The 20,000-nt window shown below is 34.3% G+C and overlaps 1 protein-coding gene across 1 annotated transcript in view; it reads right to left on the bottom strand.

Moving 5' to 3' along the window:
• LOC137625956 (putative neural-cadherin 2) overlaps nt 1-20,000 on the bottom strand; it is a 456,463-nt gene that overhangs the window by 27,431 nt on the left and 409,032 nt on the right. The window contains exons 9-15 of the mRNA XM_068357020.1: nt 11,964-12,139; nt 6,766-6,912; nt 5,098-5,274; nt 4,242-4,641; nt 3,064-3,266; nt 1,364-1,527; nt 1-60 (exon numbers count right to left, since the gene is read on the bottom strand). The exon at nt 1-60 is cut by the window's left edge and continues 109 nt beyond it. Of these exons, the coding sequence (XP_068213121.1) occupies nt 1-60; nt 1,364-1,527; nt 3,064-3,266; nt 4,242-4,641; nt 5,098-5,274; nt 6,766-6,912; nt 11,964-12,139 (1,327 nt within the window). The remainder of the gene's footprint in view (nt 61-1,363; nt 1,528-3,063; nt 3,267-4,241; nt 4,642-5,097; nt 5,275-6,765; nt 6,913-11,963; nt 12,140-20,000) is intronic.

Raw genomic sequence — 20,000 nt, 5'->3', positions numbered from 1 at the left:
TTGGCTGATATTCCTCGCTGACCCCAAGAGGTGTCGTCCACTGAGAAGTTCAGCTCGTATCTGAAGTTCAGAAGTGGCAAGGGGGGAAGGGGGGTTATGTAGATAGCTGTTTTAGTTTTTAAGGTGCTGATATTAGTGTTTGCAGTAGAATTGGTAATGATGATGATAAGAATAATACTTTGGGCAGGATTCATTAAAGATGATCAATGCTTCCTTTTGCTCTCGCCTGCCAATGACTAACAAAGTTGCGCAGTTACTGGCAGAACCTACTAGGCTACTGACGAAAGAAGAAGAATACGAGCAACCGAAAAGCTCAAATACTATATTAATGTTACTGAGGCAGCGATCATCATTAATGAAACTTGATTAGAATAATAATCATATCTCCGTGTTGAACGTATTCATAATTAGCATCAAAGGTAGATGATGATGATGATGATTATGATAATAATAATAATAATAATAATAATAATAATAATAATAACAATAATAATAATAATGATAATAATGATGATGATGATGATGATGTGCAGGCTGACTTAAGTCTCTTCTTATAGATTATAAATGAAATATCTATTTCAAAGTTTTTAATGTTCTTAGAATATTTCATTTTATTTGTTCATCACTTCACTTGTAGTGTATTTGTTTCCTTATTTCCTTTCCTCACTGGGCTATTTTTCCCTGTTGGATCCCTTGGGCTTATAGCCTTTCCAACTAGGGTTGTGTCTTGGTTTATAATAATAATAATAATAATAATAATAATAATAATAATAATAATAATAATAATAATAATAATAATAATGGGTATGAGCACAGTTATACAAACACCATCATTAACAATAAATATAGTTATTTTCTATAATCATAAGAAGTGCTATGAAAAAGACACGCACCGAGATACGGAATGAAAAACTTTAGCGACTTTCGTCTTCAATGTCCTTTGCTATTTTGACGACAAATCATCATTATTATTATTATTATTATTATTATTATTATTATTATTATTATTACTAGCTAAGTTACAATCCTAGTTGAAAAAGCCTGATGTTATAAGCTAAAGGGCTCCATCAGGAAAAAATAGCCCAATGAGGAGAGGAAACAAGAAAAAAATTAAACTAAAAGAGAAGTAATGAATAACTGAAACAAAACACTTTATGAACAGTAACAACATTAAAATAGATCTTTCATATACAAACTATATAAGACAGACATAGGTAAGCCTCTTCAACATAAAAACATTCCCTGCGAGTTTGAACTTTAAAAGTTGCAGAGATTCAAATACGTGATTAGGAAGATCATTCCACAACTCGGTCACAGCTGGAATAAAACTTACAGACGAATAAGCTTTAAAATATGGCGTTACCTTCCCTCCCGGACCTGACTCGAGGCTAAGATCGTCCCGTCGTGGGCGTTGAGGGAGAAGAGGGGGTGGGGCTGCCCCATCCAATGGAAGGTCTTGTCTTCGATGTCCCAGTCATCTGGGTCTTCAACGTAGACGCGACCTAAGGGCGCCTCTGAATTTCCTCCCTATTGGATTTATGTTACGGAGGAGGAGGAGCGGGGAGGGGGATGAATTAGAGAAAAAGAGGGGGGAGGAGGATGAATAGGATAAAGATGAGGATAAAGAGAAAGATGAAAAGGATAAAAAGGAGGAGGAAGAGGAGGAGGAGGAGGAGGATAACGAGGAGGATGAAGAAGATAAAGAAGATGAGGAGGGAGAAGGAGGAGGAGGAGGAGGAGGAGGAGGATTAAGAGAGAGAGGAGGATGAGGAAGATAAAGAGCAGGATGAAGAGGATGAATAGGAGAAAGAGGAGGATAAAGAGGATAGAGAGGATGATGAATAGGAGAAAGAAGAGGATAAAGAGGATGAAGAGGATGATGAATAGGAGAAAGAGGAGGATGAAGAGGAGGAGGAGGAGGAAGAGGAGAAAAGGGTGGAGGAGGAGGAGGAGGAGGAGGAGAAAAGGGTGGAGGGGGAGAAAAAGAGAAGAAAGAGGAGGAGGGTAAAGAAAACCAATTATTAATTTCCTCTTTCCCCCATGACTGAGAACAGCTGTATAAACATAAATACAAATCCTTAACTTCGAATGAAAATAACTTAATATTTATAATCAATCAATAATAATATTTCATGACAAGAACACGAGCTTCACTGCCTACACTACTCATGGTCATATATTTTAGAATGGATGTAAATAAATTCAGTCTCCTCTTAATATTATTGGCCCTGGAAACTAGAGGCAGTAATGTATAATTTTTTCACATTTACTTCAGTTATCTAAGATTTCTGGATTTGCGAAATAATTCTATATATATATATATATATATATATATATATATATATATATATATATATATATATACATATATATATATATATATATATACATATATATATATATATATATATATATATATATATATATATATTTATATATATGTATATATATGTATATATATATATGTGTGTATATATATATATATACATATATATATATATATATATATATATATACATATTTATAAGTTTCGGTCACTTTGGAAAATTGGTAATTTTACAAAATGCCCGGCCATTATACAAAAAGACCAAATTCGTGGTCACTTTGCAAAATGACCTAAATATCTCGACATTTTGTAAAAGGGCCAAGATTTTGGTCTATTTAAAAAAACATCAGTATCATCGTTTGTAAGGTTAAAAAATTTCCAATCAGCAAGTAGCTTACCTAACCTAACCTACTTGTTGATTGGACATTTTGTAACCTTACCAACGATGATACTGATGATTTTGTAAATGGACCAAAATCTTGGCCCTTTTACAAAATCCCGAGATATTTAGGTCATTTTGTGAAGTGACCAAGAATTTGGTCTTTTTGCATAATGGCAAAGCATTTTGTAAACTGACCAATTTTCTAAAATGAACGTAATATATATACCTAAATGTTTAAAGGGTATATGCATATATACATATGATATTATGAGCATATGTATATGAATCTGTGTGAGTCTGATTTTTCATGTAAATAATTATATAAATCTACAGTGAAGTAACCACTTAACAATACCTGGGTCTTCCACAGATAAACTGTTTTCGAGGCTGGTTTCATTGGATTGTCGTTGATGTCATCGACTATGACTCTGATACCCTGCGTGCCGGACACGCCTCCGGCATCCTGCAGAAGGACTCCTACAGACAATTCACGATGCTGTTCCCGGTCTAAGGATTCTTTTGTCCAGATCTCAGCTCCGCCTCGTCCACTGTCAAGATCTGAATCCAGAGAGATAGGGTAAGTTTAGAATTTACCTTTTTCGCACTTGGCAAAACATCAGGCAAAGTTGTATCAAGAAAGAATGGTCGGTGTAGATGCTTTACAAAATACAGGTCAACTGAAGAACTTGCGCAGATAACTTGTTACTTTTTGGGCACAATGCACCATTCACTTTAATCAAGTTGTGCCCAATGTTGACCTTATTAGAACAGTACATGTTAAGACACATCCTTTAATAACTCAACCTCACGATTAGTTCGTCTTTGTCTGATTCATCGAAAATTTACCAACTAATCATAGTCATTGTCAACATATCATTCTCTATTCTCAACATAAGACCAAACCACCTTAAACTACATTAATCCATAATAATAACCTTTACTCAACTGTTTTTCTGCGTATATACCGTTCTCGCACTTTCAACACTTCTTACTCGGTTAGTTCGTGTACTCTGTATTCACTTGTCATAAAACATTCCAACTTACCTTTCACGAATTTGGTTGAACAAAAATGCTTCATACAGTCAAGGTTTTGCCTTTATAATTCCTTAATACTCAATTCCACAATTTTATAGAATATTAGTAAAAAAAAATAAATTTCAATAACAGGAAAGTAGGAAAAATATTAGGTGATGAAATTATCGTCTATTTGTATACGTTGTTACTTAACAACATATGTTTTTACACACACACACACACACATACACACAAACACACATACACATACACACACACACACACACACACACACACACACACATATATATATATATACATATATGTGTGTGTGTGTGTAAAAATATTTATATATAATATATATACATAAATATATATATATATATATATATATATATATATATATATATATATACATGTAAATGAGTCTACGGCACAGAGAGAGAGAGAGAGAGAGAGAGAGAGAGAGAGAGAGAGAGAGAGAGAGAGAGAGAGAGAGAGAACACGAATCACACTCACGCGACAGGAACCTGATGTCGATTAGATCCTTTATCACAGCTGGATTTGTCGGGGCCAGCGAAAACGTGAAAGGAGGCCCGTGGCCCAACGCCCACACATCTTCGTCAGTAGCAGTGAGCACGCCCAAAAGACCAGGCTGCACTCCCTCCGTCACGTGGAAGACTGTCGGTGGCAGGAGACGGGGCGGGCAATCGTTAACATCGATAACCGTTATCGTTAGTGTGGCTGTTGAGGACTGTGGAGGTTGCCCTCGGTCAATGGCAATGACCTTGGCCATCCCAAGGGCCCCACCGGAGGTCTCTCTGTCTAGGGACCTCCAGAGGCTTACAGACCCGGCCTTGTCGATAGTTAGGGCTCCCCATCCCCCTACGACGTGATAGTCTACGCCTTGTTTGCCTTCCTGGGAAGAAGAACGAATAGAAAAAAATCGAATTAAGAAAGAGATAAGGAAAACATTTAAAACTAGAGAGGCACTCAGTAGAGAGCATGCCTTCGCCACGCCAAGCAGTCTGATTTTGCTCCACTACGTTCGTTGAAATTAGTTCAGTAGTTTTTGCATTCACAAACAATAAACTAACAAAATATTTTCCACTTAACATTGTAATTATTTTCAAAGTACTGCTGCATTCTTGTACTTATTTGTACTTCATCCAAAATATTACAGATTCATCCTTGGGTCATACCCAATAAGACTACCAAGTTTGGTCAAAATCTGTCCTGTAGTTTTTATGTAAGTTGCTCACAAACAAACAAACAAATAAACTGACAAACAGAAAACAGGGGTTAATACATAACAATTTTGGCGAAGGCAACTATATCATAGAATGAAAAATGAAAAACAAAACAAGCCCCTCACCATATCGGCATCGTGAGCCGGCAAAGAAGTCAAGACGGTCTGTGGTTGGGCGTCCTCCCGCACCGTCAGGTGGAGGTGCGGGCGTGCGAAGACGGGGGCGTTATCGTTCAAGTCCCTCAGGCGGACCTTCACCCAGGCAGAGTCCAAATGGCGACCGTCGTGCCAACCACCTCGCCCCTGGAGAGGATTTTACGCTACTTGAGTTCGAATCCCACGATGGAAAGTGAGGTTTTTATCTAATATTCCCCTAATTTATCAGTGACTTCCATAATCCTGCTTCATTAACTAATTTATTACCATGACTTTATCATCGACTTCATTCTCCTTTTTTCCTTTACCATTTATTTTATTCCTTATTATTTCCTTATGTGATTCTATTCTCTAGATTTTTACTTTATCGAAACTATTACCTTGCCTTGCTTTATCAGTTACTTTATTCTCTAACATTGTATTTCTTGGAACTATATTTCATATAGCTTTATCAGTGACTATATTCCCTCCCTAGTCTGATTATATAAAATCAAGGATCCTGCTTCCTCGTCTTGCTTTACCAGTCACCTTATTCTCTAGTTCTTTAAATTTATCAACGATTTTAATTAATATTTCCATACTTTATCTGTGAATCTCTTGCCTATATTTTCCCTGTTGGGGCCCCTGGGCTTATAGAATCCTGCTTTTCCAACTAGGGTTGTAGCTTAGCATTTAATAATAATAATAATAATAATAATAATAATAATAACTCCTATACCATTATCATTTACTTTCCATCCCAAAAGTTCTTGCTTTACCAGTAACTTTATTTTTTAGTTCTTCACTTTATCATCGATTTTAACATATATCCTCTTACTTTATCTCCGAACTCCTTGCCTAATCATACTATATCAATGACTCTATACCTTTGTCATATAAAAAACACAAAGTATTGCTTTACCAATGATTTACTCAAGTTATTTTCTTTATCAGCCATTTCTAACAAAAATTTCCGTACGTTATCAGAGATTTTTTTGCCTAATCATACTATATAAACAACTCAAAACCACTGCCTTCTACTTCCCATCCCACAAAGTCTTGCTTTACCAATAACTTTATTCTATAGCACTTTTCTTTATCAGCGATTTTAATAAAAAAAAATATATGCTTTATTAGACCAACAACTATATACTATTGTCATTCTTATTTCATATCACAAAAGTTCTTGCTTTACCAGTAAATTATTTTCTAGTTCTTCATTCTATCAGCGAATTTAACATATTTCGCTTATTTGTTTCTGTCAATTCCTTGCCTAATCATATTATACCATCAGTTATATACCATTGTCATGTAATTTACCTCCCCACAAGTTTTCCTTTAACAATTACTTTATTCTCAAGTTTTTTTCTTTAGGCAACATTTATTCAATGATTTTTACCGTTCTAAAAACGGATATATTGACGTAAAAGAGTGACATTACGCTCACCAACCCGTAAAATATAATAACAAAGTATGGCAAAATTACGGTCGCCCGCATTTTATTGAAATACGGCTGAGAACTATATTTTTACAGAGAATTTCCGATTAAAATTATCGATTTTTTAAGAGTGTACTAAATCAACGCTGAACTATTGTCATGTACTTCACATCCCACAAAGTTTTGCTTTACCAGCAAACATTTCTTCTACAATTCCTTACTTTATCCGTGACCTGTATCATGAATTTGAACCCTCGGCGATGCGTCTCATCTTCGAAGTCGAGGGTCTGACGGGCGTACAAATGACCCAAGGGCCCGACTGACCTGACGCCAAAATGGGCCCAGCCCCAGCCGCTCTCATCGACCACCTGCGACAGGAAGAAAGAAAATGACGATTCCAAAGGAGAAAAGGATTGAATTTTGGTTCACAGAATTTAGGACATGTGGACTTGGATTTGGGTTTATAGAATTTAGGACGTATGGCCTTCTATTTGGGTTTATAGAATTTAGGACATACAGTCAGGGATTTAGGTTTACATAATTTAGGACACATGGCATTGGATTTGAGTTTATAGAATTTAAGACACACGGCCTTGGATTTAGGTTTATAGAATCAGGACATATGGTCTTGGATTTGTGCTTATAGAATTAGGACATAAGGCCTTGAATTTGGGTTTACAGAATTTAGGACATAGGGCATTTGATTAAGGCTTATAGAATTTAGGACATAAGGCCTTGGATTTGGGTTTACAGAATTTAGGACATAGGGCCTTTGATTAAGTCTTATAGAATCAGGACATATGGCCTTAGATATGGGTTTACATAATTTAAAACATAGGGCTTTGGATTTGGGTTTACAGAATTTACGACATAGGGCCTTGGATTTGGGTTAAGAGAGTTTAGGACATAGGGACTTGGATTTGGGTTTACAGAATTTATGACATAGGGCCTTGGATTAAAGTTTATAGAATTTAAGACATATGACCTTGGATTTGGGTTTAGAGAGTTTAGGACATGTGGATTTTAATTTGGGTTTAAAAATTTTGGACATATGGACTTGAATTTTGATTTATAGAATTTAGGATATATGGCCGTGGATTTGGGGTTAGAGAATTTAGGTCATAAGGCCTTCGATTTGGGTTTATAGAATTTAGGACATAGGGCCTTTGAATAAGGCTTATAGAATCAGGACATATGGCCTTCGATTTGGGTTTACATAATTTAAGACATAGGGCCATGGATTTGGGTTTACAGAATTTGGGTTACTAGGTCTTGGATTTGGGTTTAGAAAGTTTAGGAAATAGGGACTTGGATTTGGTTTATAGAATTTAGGACACATGACCTTGGATTTGGTTTTACATAATTTATGACATAGGGCCTTGGATTAGGGTTTATAGAATTTAGGACATATTGCCTTGAATTTGGGTTTACAGAATTTAGGATATATGACCTTTGATTCGGGTTTAAAGAATTTAGGACATATAGCCTTGGATCTGGTTTATAGAAATTAGGACATGTGGGCTTGGATTTGAGTTTATAGAATTTAGGACATATGAACTTGGATTTTTTTTTATAGAATCAGGACATATGGTTTTGGATTTGGATTTAAATATTTTACGGCACATGTCCTTGGATTTGGAATTATATAATTAGTACATATCATGGATTTGGGCTTATAGAATTAAACAGATGGTCTTTGAATTGGGTTTATAGAATTAGGACATATGGCCTTGGATTTAGGTTTATAGAATTTAAGACACACGGCCTTGGACATAGGTTTATAGAATTTAGGACATTGGGGCTTGGCTTTGGGTTTACACAATTTAGGACATATGGCCTTAGATTTGGGTTTACAGAATTTAGGATATAGGGCCTTGGATTTGGATTTAAAGAAATTAAGACATAAGGGCTTGGCTTTGGGTTTACAAAATTTAGGACATATGACCTTGGATTTGGTTTTATAGAATTAAGGAATATGACCCTGGATATGTGTTTACAGACTTTATGACATATGGGCTTGAATTTGGGTTAACATAATTCAGAACACACGAACGGGTGCTTGGAAGATGGAGGTTATTCAGTGAACAAGTGAAACTAGGGGTTTTCTAGTGTACCCAACCCGTCACACTATCGTCTAAATATTTCAGAAAGATCCTTCCCATCCCCTCCCGTTTTCTTAACTACAACCCACTGGTTCGGCAACTTGCGGGAGAATGTAAGCCTACTTTACGGGGACCTCTATCACCAGGGTATTACTACTAGTTTTCCCCCTGAGCGTGACAGGTTATATATATATATATATATATATATATATATATATATATATATATATATATATATATATATATATATATATATATATATATACAGGGGCAAAAAACAAGAAGCATAAATACATAAAAAAAGAGAGATGGATTTGTTATATTAACAGAAGATGAAGAAAGGCAACGTTGGATGGAACACTTAAGTGAGGTGATGAATAGATATGAAAAGAATAATTTGATTGATACACTTGAAAGTGAGGAAGACCTTGGTGTGCCCTTGAATGTATTCAGTGTGTTTGAAATCGAAGCTATCATTAAAAAACTCAAGAGATGGAAAGCTCCTGGATACGATTTTGGCCGAAAATGAAGTGACTCTCACAATACTTACAAGAATGTCTTGTAGAATGTGGCATGAAGAGGCAAAACCTGATGAATGAGAGCTAGGAGTGTTGATGAAGATGGCAAAAGAGGAGATCTGACTAATTACAATAATTACAGAGGCATCACACTTATTCAAGTTGTTAATAAAATATATAGTATACTTATTCTAAAGAGACTAGAGAGAAAGATTGATGAAAAGCTGAGATATAAACATGCAGGCTTTCGAAAGGTAGAAGTTGTAATGACCAGATTCTTATTTCAAGACATATGGTACAGCAATGTGTAGAATATAGAAATCCACTTTTGATGCCATTTGTGGACAATGAAAAAGCCTTTGATAGTATGCAATTTTGTGGAGAGTCCTGCATTATTATGGAGTTCCTCTTAAATATGTAAATTTCATTAAATCTGTTCATGAGCATAGCAAGAGCTAAGTTAATGTTAATGGAGTCCTATCAAATGAATTTCTAGTGAAGAGTGGAGTACCCCAAGGAAATGTGTTGTTACCTATGTTTTTTATCCTCCTCATGGATTTTGTAATGCATAGAACAGTTGGGGATGGTGGAGAAGGATTGAACTGGATTGGGAACAGGAAATTAGTGGACCACGATTATAGTGATGACGCTGTCCTTATTAGCAAAATACCACAGGACTTGCAAAGATTGCTTACCAGAATGAATGTGATAACACATGAGGTTGGGCTCCAGATAAATAGAAGAAAGACAGAGATGATGAGAACGGAATATGCAATGGAAGATGAAATATCATTGGAAGGAGAGAGAATTAATAAGATGGAATCATTTAAATATTTAGGAACTATGATTTCTAATACAGGGTCATTAGAATTTGACTTTAATGAAAGACTGAAAAAAAACAAATCAGACAATGTCTAGGTTTAGTAAAATTTGGAAATCAAATCACCTGAAATTACATAAAACAGTAAGGCTATATATCAGTTAAGTGAGATCGGTGTTACTGTATGGAATTGAGTCGTGGTATGACAATGAAACAATATCCAACAGATTTTGTAGATTTCAGAACAAAGCCCTCAGAAGAATATTGGGAGTTCCATGGCAGGGCAGGATTAGAAATTAAATCACAAGAGAGATTCCTCAGCTGCCATATGTGGATGAGATCATGGTGAGGGGTAGATGGAGATGATTTCGGCCTGCTCTTCGCACTCCCAAAGAGAGATGAGTACACCAAACTTTCAACTGGGCTCCACTGGGCACTAGAAGAGCTGGAAGACCCAGGCCATCGTGGCTAGTTACTATGAAGTGTGAGAAGTAGGAGAAGATGAATGAAGAAATATTGATTTAAAAGCTCAAGGTAGAGAGGACTAGCGAAATCTAACTGAGGCCTTTTGCATCAATAGGCGTAGGAGGAGGTGATAATAATGAGGATGATGATTAATTCAGCGCCTAGGCGCAACTGTAAAACATAAAAGCTGCATTATGATGTAGATATTTAATAGAGGTTGAACAGAAAGATGGAAGAAAGGAGTGTAGGGAGGTAAACTAGAAAGCTCTGAGATTGATGGTCACAGTGCGTCGCATAAGATGTACAGATGGCACTGCGGGATGAGAGAATAACTGATGGATAAAGAAATTTCACGTGCATATCTGATATATGAAAAATAACTAATGGAAATTAACTAATAGAATACAAACAATAACATCCTCTAATAGGACAATTGAAAAATTATTGACTGATAAAGAAAAATAACAAACCAAAAGATTAAATAGAATGAGAATAAAAGAACAAAAAGTAAATAATCGAATAACAGATAATCGAAAATAAAGGAAAAACAACACATAGGAAAAATCATTGACTGATAATGAAATAATGGTAAAAAAAAAATCTCAGGTCATGTTCTAAAATTAACTTACGGAATATATGTTAAGTAATGGAAAATCCACATGATAAAAATGATCGACAATTATTTGATGTCGTCACTCAACATCTGTTAAGCGGATGATCGAACACTTGAGATTTTCTGATTACTGTAAATAAAAATATTGTGCTCACTTGTGTTTATAACGAATATCTGCACCACAGCAGAATTTTCCGGTAGATCTCTCTCTCTCTCTCTCTCTCTCTCTCTCTCTCTCTCTCTCTCTCTCTCTGACTATATTTCTAAACCCTGCTTTCTTCCCCCCCTCTCTTTTATTTTGATAATTATTATCACTCTCTCATTGTATTTTAAAGCATATAAATATAACACTATCTCTCTCTCTCTCTCTCTCTCTCTCTCTCTCTCTCTCTCTCTCTCTCTCTCTCTCTCTTTGACTATATTTCTAAACCTTACTTTCTTCCCCTCTCTCTCTTTTATTTTGATCATCTTTACACTCTCGCACTGTGTTTTAATGTATATAAAAATAACATTCTCTCTCTCTCTCTCTCTCTCTCTCTCTCTCTCTCTCTCTCTCTCTCTCTCTCTCTCTCTCTCTCTCTCTCTCTCTGACAATATGTCTAATCCTTGCTTTCTATCCCCGTCTCTCTTTTATTTTGAATATCTTTACCACTCTTACTCTATTTTAAAGTATATATAAACATTCTCTCTCTCTCTCTCTCTCTCTCTCTCTCTCTCTCTCTCTCTCTCTCTCTCTCTCTGACAATATGTCTAATCCTTGCTTTCTATCCCCGTCTCTCTTTTATTTTGAATATCTTTACCACTCTTACTCTATTTTAAAGTATATATAAACATTCTCTCTCTCTCTCTCTCTCTCTCTCTCTCTCTCTCTCTCTCTCTCTCTCTCTCTCTCTCCTCTTACCCTGTAAAAGAAGTAATTGTTGGTGTCCCTGTCGCTGACGGAGATCTCCAGCAGCGTGGAATTATCGGGTGGCTGTCGACCCCAAGTCTCGTCCATCTCCAGCTCCCACATCTTCTTGGCCAGGCGAGGAGAGTTGTCGTTCACGTCGACTAGTCGTATAATGACGATCCCGGAACCTAATGTGTCGAGAAGAGGATTGAAAAACAGATTGATTATTTGAATTAAAGATATATTTCACTTATACAATTATGTGGAAATGATGTGACATGGATATGAGAGCAAACTAAAGTCGAAGATGTTTCAACAAGTAAGAAAAAGAAATGGAAATGGGCAGGACATATAATGACACCTTAATAATGAGAATGAAAGAAAATATATTGATTTTAAGAATAAAAAGAATGGGCATTAGATATTGCAAGAGAAACAGGGGAAGGAAGAGAAAGACGATGGTTTCACGAGCTAAGACAATTTGCGGGTATAGGATCGCATAGGCAGACCATAAATATATGCAAGTGGAAGGACTTCTGAGGCCTTTGTCCCGCAGTGTACTAGCAACAGCTGATGAACTGATGATGATAAAGTAAAGATAGACATTTTGAGGTCTTTATTAATGAAATAAGTGTTTAAAGGATGAATGTACATTAATACATTTGTGTTGGAATGATTTATGATGATGTAAAGATAGACGTAGGTTCGAGGCTATGGTAGGAAAAGGGAGAATACTTCACTTTTATTTCCCAATTTGAATTTCGATGAGCATCGTCTTCTAACAAATGGTGGAAAATAAAAGTATTAATAGGATTAACTTTCTTCATTTCAATTCCTAATCGGATTATTAAGGATTCAAGATTATATAGTGTGCAAGATCTACCAGTGAATCAATAAAATAAAGATTAACTGATAAAAATTACAAATCATAGATAGACATAATTAAGGAAATTAACTTAGGAAAGGATTCTCTCAATTCTATTCACTATTCAAGTTCCTTGTCCTTAAAAAATATATCAGCTAACTGTAAAGTCTTAAAACTATTTTTAGAAAATAGGAAATGATTGAAAAAAAGAAATGACTATGACAGTTGTATTTATATAAGCCTGGTGAATAATATTTCATATAAATAGGGATATTCATAATCTAATGAATGGAGGTAATTTGTATATACCTATAAATTTTAATGAATATGAATAAGAATATATTCACGTGCGTTAATTTCAAAGTTAGAGCTGACACACTAATTTTCAAACAGCCACATCGTTCCAAGGTCTTTTCACACATACGTAGATACATACAAACACAAACATATAGGCAGACATATGTGTGTGTGTATATATATATATATATATATATATATATATATATATATATATATATATGTATATTTTTATATTTTTAATATGATTGTGTGTATATATATATATATATATATATATATATATATATATATATATATATATATATATATATATATATATATAGCCATACACAAAATGTCTGATATATCACATTTATATCAAACTTTTAAAGATTACTTTGATAAGAGATACTCTGCGGCTCTCTTGTAAGAACACACACAAACCCGCATTAACACTTGTATACATATAAACACACATAAAAATATATATATCTATATATATATATATATATATATATATATACATAACATATAAATATATATACATAAATATATGTATATGTGAGTATGTATATATATATACATATATATATATATATATATATATATATATATATAGTTATATATATATATATATATAGTTATATATATATATATATATATATATATATATATCACATATATATATATACCGTATATATACATAAATACATGTATGTATGCATGTATGTATATTTATATATATGTGTATATATATACATTACATATAAATATATATATATACATATATATATATATATATATATATATATATATATATATATTCTGTATATATAGCCTATCTCTAAATATTCTGGAAAGACAAATACTAGAATAAAATAATGTATAATTTTCAAGATTACCTATGAATAACTATAAAAATAAGAAGACGAAGGAAAGATTATAGTAAAAAAAACTAAACATTGCAATCATAACTTAGAAGAAATAAGTATCAAAATAACTAAGGTTTCAAGAAAATTATACAATATGAATGACTATGATTTAATAAACATTAAGATTCCGAGAAACAAAACCGATCCAAAATATCTGTCCAAAATCAGTTAAAATTGAAAGAAATTCCACCTCAAAACGAGCGAAAATTATTTAGCTATGTAATCTTAAGCCTTTATACCTAAACGGCAGCAAGACTTTCTCATTTCATGCTTGATAGTCAAAAGTCTCGCATCTAATTAGAGACATTAATTAGGCAGCCGGGTTCAATGCGTTTTAAGTGGGCAACGCTGTCCCTCCAGCCAGCCTGCTCACACATTAGAGGAATAATATTCTCTCTCTCTCTCTCTCTCTCTCTCTCTCTCTCTCTCTCTCTCTCTCTCTCTCTCTCTCTCTCTCTCTCTCTCTCTAGCAGTCTGAGGTAATGGAGTGGGTCTTAACTAACGTCTTGATATGTTCCTCCAATCTTTGATCATGAATGTGACTAACCAAAGAGCTCTGGAGTTTTGAGAGGTAAGAAGGAAGAGGAACCAGGTTAATATTCCGGTCTCGATAGGATTAGATTTATGAAATAATGTATAAATTAGGTCATATGGGGTGGTGTTCAGGCTTGGGAGGCCATTCGGTGAAGAAGAGATATGGTAGAAGCCTAGAAAAGTGGATGCAGCAATGGACGTAAGGTTCGCTGCTAAGACACTAATGTAATGTCTATAGAGTCATGATAGCCTCATGATATTGAATGATGTAAAAGATGAAAATTATCTTAATTAAGGTATTCAAACAAATTAAATTGGTCACCAAATCTCTTTAAATATAAAGTTTTTTTGTTGGTTACGACTTGCAGCTCAAACGGTTAAATTCATTCACTTCATATGTGAAACAAGGACTGGAGGACCCCTGTTATCATTTAGTCTACAAAAAAATATTCCATATCTACATCTTCAAAAGAGTTCCGTAAATGAATGGGCTTTGTATCCGTCCCATTGGTCTTGCCCCTCCCAATTATAAATTGACCCTTGAATAGCTACAAGTGCAGTATAAGAGTACCAATACATTGCAGGAATACTCGGTTGCGCACTCAAGCATATAGATTTAGTCTAAGTAATTAGTTGTGTTCCTAAAACATTTCATACTTTTAAATGATAAGGTGTTCCAACAGTCCTCCATCTGCTTGAAAAAAAAGTAATCCTGAAAAAAAAAAAAAAAAAAACTTGCTTTACAACTCTCGTACATTTCACCCTTGACCATCACATACACAATCTTCTCATACAACTTTCACAATGTCCACTTACCTCCTATAATCTAAACCTGAATATTATATATTTGTGAAAACTTCATTTAAAGCCTATCTTACAACCATTCCATACACTGGACCTTTTATCATAATAGACATAAAAAAATACAAAATGTGATCAAACATTGGATATTCTACGGGAATTAGCATTAAATTTTAATTAGGAAACTTCAGACTGGTATGGTATGATGCATATAATTCATCAAGGGTACAAACACCGTGGTCAGTCCTCAAATATATATCTGCCCATGATAGACTTGTACTCGGATGACGATCTGCCTTGTTAAAACTCACAAACATTTTGCAATACTCCAACTGCCTTCATCATTTCAAATTATAAACGTAAGCAAAATAATATGTGACATTATTTATTTCTTTTCCAGAGCGATGAATTAGTTTTAATTAATTGCTATTAGGTTCAGCATTAAAAAAAATCAGATAATTATCAATGTTAAACATTAGGATTGTACCTTAGCTTTTACTACTACTACTACTACTACTACTACTACTACTACTACTACTATTAATAATAATAATAATAATAATAATAATATTAATAGCAACAACAACAACAACAACAAAAACAATAATAATAATAATAATAACAAAAACAACAACAACAACAACAATAATAATAATAATAATAATAATAATAATAGAAGTAATGTTTTCATAACATATTCTCAAAAATAATGAAATCTAATGAGGAAAATATTTTCTTATTCTTTCTTAATACCTCTTGTGGAAAAAGCATAACATGGATCCATGAGTTATGGGATGATTAAACTTTCAATTCCCTCAGCATTAATGAGAGAAGATGCCTCTCCTTCGCTATTTTTCTTCATGTAATTAGTTTATAAAGACGAAAAATAATAACTGGTGGAAATGAAGTAATTGAACAATCACAGCTATTAACCCCCCCCCCTCTCTCTCTCTCTCTCTCTCTCTCTCTCTCTCTCTCTCTCTCTCTCATATGTGCAATTAGAATATATAATTGATTATCTCTCTCTCTCTCTCTCTCTCTCTCTCTCTCTCTCTCTATGTGCAATTAAAATATAATTCTCATTGTAGTTGGAATTAACTATCATTGATTAATTTCTCTCTCTCTCTCTCTCTCTCTCTCTCTCTCTCTCTCTCTCTCTCTATGTGCAATCATAATATAACTCATTGCAGTTGGAATTATTTAACATTGATTAATCTCTCTCTCTCTCTCTCTCTCTCTCTCTCTCTCTCTCTCTCTCTCTAACAAACAAAACAAAAACAAAAAACAATACCACTACTGCAAATGAATCATAATCTTGCCCACCAAAATTACCCCCAACATCAAACGAAGCAAAGAGGCGAGAACGCGTCAAAACCAAGGTTCGAAAAATCTGCGCCAGCAATTTCAGTCATTGTTTAGGTGGGAGCGCGACGCCGGCCTTGTAATTAATGCTTGGGATGCGCTAAGCTATATATTTCCAGGACAGTGTGGAGATGAAAAACGTAATAGGCTACTGTTGTAATCAACTGTTGTTTGGATTGTGTGGAAGGCGAGATTAGTTGCCTAGGACTATTATTAGATAGTAAACGACTTGAAAATATTCTCTCTATATATATCGATATATACATATATGTATATATATATATATATATATATATATACATACATATATATATATATATATATATATACACAACAACAACACCAAGAACAATAACTGCAGCCGTTTCTAATCCACTTTAGGACAAACGCCTCAGATATGTCATTATTCATGCCCGATGGCCAAGTGCTATTTGATAAAGGTGGAAGATTTTCGTCTGATCGGTCACTGCAAACCAACCTAGCATGGGTAGCTCTGACTAATCGGCTACAGCTTCGTGACCATGCAAATACGCAAACTCCTTTCACCACGTTAAGGTATCCCGACACAAATATATATATATATATATATATGTGTGTGTGTATAATATATATACATATATATATATATATATATGTGTGTGTGTGTGTGTATATACATAATATATATATATATATATATATATATATATATAAAATATATATATCATATATATATATATAATATATATATGTGTGTATAATATATATATATATATATATATATATATATGGACAAATACAAGAGATGTACAAACAGGATTAAGACAAGGTAAAAGTTGTACTGATAAAATTTTCTGTTTAAGACAGATAGTAAAACAATGTATAGAATATAGAAATCCACTTTTGATGGCACTTGTGGACTATGAAAAAGCCTTTGATAGTGTGTATCGGTAATTTTGTGGAGATCCCTGCCTTATTATTGAAGTTTCTCTTAAATTTGTAAACTTGATTAAATCTGTTCAGGTGTATAGCAAGTGCAAAGTTAATGTTAGTGGACTCTTATCAAATGAATTTCAATTGAACAGCGGAGTACTCCATGGTAATGTGCTGTCACCTATGTTGTTTATGTTGGGGATGGTGGAGAGGGGAGAGGGATTGGACTGGATTGGTACCAGGAAATTAGCGAACCTAGATTATGCCGGTGACGCTGTCCTTATTGGCAGAACACCACAGGACTTGTAAAGAATGCTTACCAGAATGCATGAAATATCACATGAAGTTGGACTCAAGATAAATCGAAGAAACCCAGAGATGATGAGAATGGAATATGCAATGGAAGAGGAAATATCATTGGAAAGAGAAGAGATTAATGAGGGGCGAATCATTCAAATATTTAGGAACTATGATTTCTAGTACAATATCTTTAAAATTTGAGTTTCATGAAAGATTGAGAAAAAGCAAATCAGAGAATGACTAGGTTAATTAAAATTCGGAGATCAAATTGCCTGAAATTACATATAAAAATAATCCTATATATCAGTTTAGTGAGATACGTGTTACTATATGGAAATGAGTTGTGGTATGACAATGAAACAATATCCAACAGATTTTGTAGATTTGAGAACAAAACCCTTAGAAGGATATTGGGAGTTAAATTAGAAATGAAGCTATAAGAGAGATTACCCGAGTGCCATATGTGGATGAGATCGTGGGGAGGGTAGATGGAGATGTTTTGGGCATCCTCTTTGCACTCCCCAAGAGAGATTAATCCACCAAACTTTCAACTGGGCTCCACAAGGCATTACAAGAGTTAGAAGACCCAGGCCTACATGGCTGAGGACTATGAAACGTGAAGTATGATATGATGAATGGAGAAGTATTGATTTAAAAGCTCAAGATAGAGACGGTTGGTAAAATCTAACTGAGGCCCTTTGCGTAGGAGAAAGATGATGATGATGATGATGATGATGATGAGTAGGAGTAGGAGAAGGAGAAGGAGATGATGATGATGATGCGAAGGAGAAGGAGATGATGATGATGATGAGAAGGAGAAGGAGATGATGATGATGATGATGATGATGATATATATATAAATATATAAATATATATATATATGTTTGTGTATATATATATATATATATATGTGTATGTTTGTGTATATATACATATATATGCATATATATATATATATATGCATATATATATGCATATATATATATATGCATATATATATATATATATATATACAGCATACACACACACACACACATATATATATATATATATATAAATACATATACATACATACAGAGAGATAGATAGATAGATAGATAGATAACTACTCAGTGACTTGTCTAAGAAATTCAGTATTCAGAATCCGGCTTTTTTGTGTTAGGTTTGATCCCGCTTTATCGCTCACAAGTTCACTCATCTGTAAATTTATTCCACCATCACCCAGGGTCAGCAAAAAGAGATTGGGGCTGGTAATCTCACACTTGTGAACTTGCTGAAAAGCCACAAGTTAAACTCTTCTGATTTAACCCCTTTATATATATATATATATATATATATATATCATTACAAGCTAGGCTATAACCCAGTTAGAAAAGCAAAATGCTATAAGCCCATGGGCTCCAAAAAAAAGGTAAATAAATAAACTACAAGAGAAGACTAAAGAATGAAAACAAAATATTTCAAAGAACACCAACAAAATTAAATTACATCCTTCACATACCAACTCTAAAAATTTCAAAAAACAAGAGGAAGAGAAACAAGACAACAGCCTGCCCGAGTGTATCCTCAAGCAAGAGAACTCTGATCCAAGACAGTGGAAGGCCATGGTGCAGAAGCTATGGCCCTACCCAAGACCAGAGAACAATGGTTTGATTTTGGAGTGTTCTTCTCCTAGAACAACTGCTTACCATATCTAAAGAGTCTCTTTTACCCTTACCAAGAGGAAAGTAGCCACTGAACAATTACAGTGCAGAAGTTAACTCCTGGAGCGAAGAAGAATTGTTTGGTAATCTTAGTGTTGTCAGGTGTATGAGGACAGGATAATATAGAAAGAATAGGCAGGACTATTCGGTGTATGTGTAGGCAATGACAAATTGAGCCGTAACAAAAGAGAAAGAGAGAGAGAGAGAGAGAGAGAGAGAGAGAGAGAGAGAGAGAGAGAGAGAGGGGGGGGGGTCAAATGTAGTACTGTCTGGCCAGGCAAAGGACCCAATAAATCTCCAGCGGTGGTATCTGGTGCCCTAGCAAACCTACTACCTATCAATATATATATATATATATATA

This window comes from Palaemon carinicauda, chromosome 33 (genome assembly GCF_036898095.1).
Source record: "Palaemon carinicauda isolate YSFRI2023 chromosome 33, ASM3689809v2, whole genome shotgun sequence".
NCBI classification, from domain to species: Eukaryota; Metazoa; Arthropoda; class Malacostraca; order Decapoda; family Palaemonidae; genus Palaemon; species Palaemon carinicauda.
The sequence above is the reverse complement of the archived record's forward strand: the minus strand, read 5'-3'. Positions and strand labels throughout refer to the sequence as shown.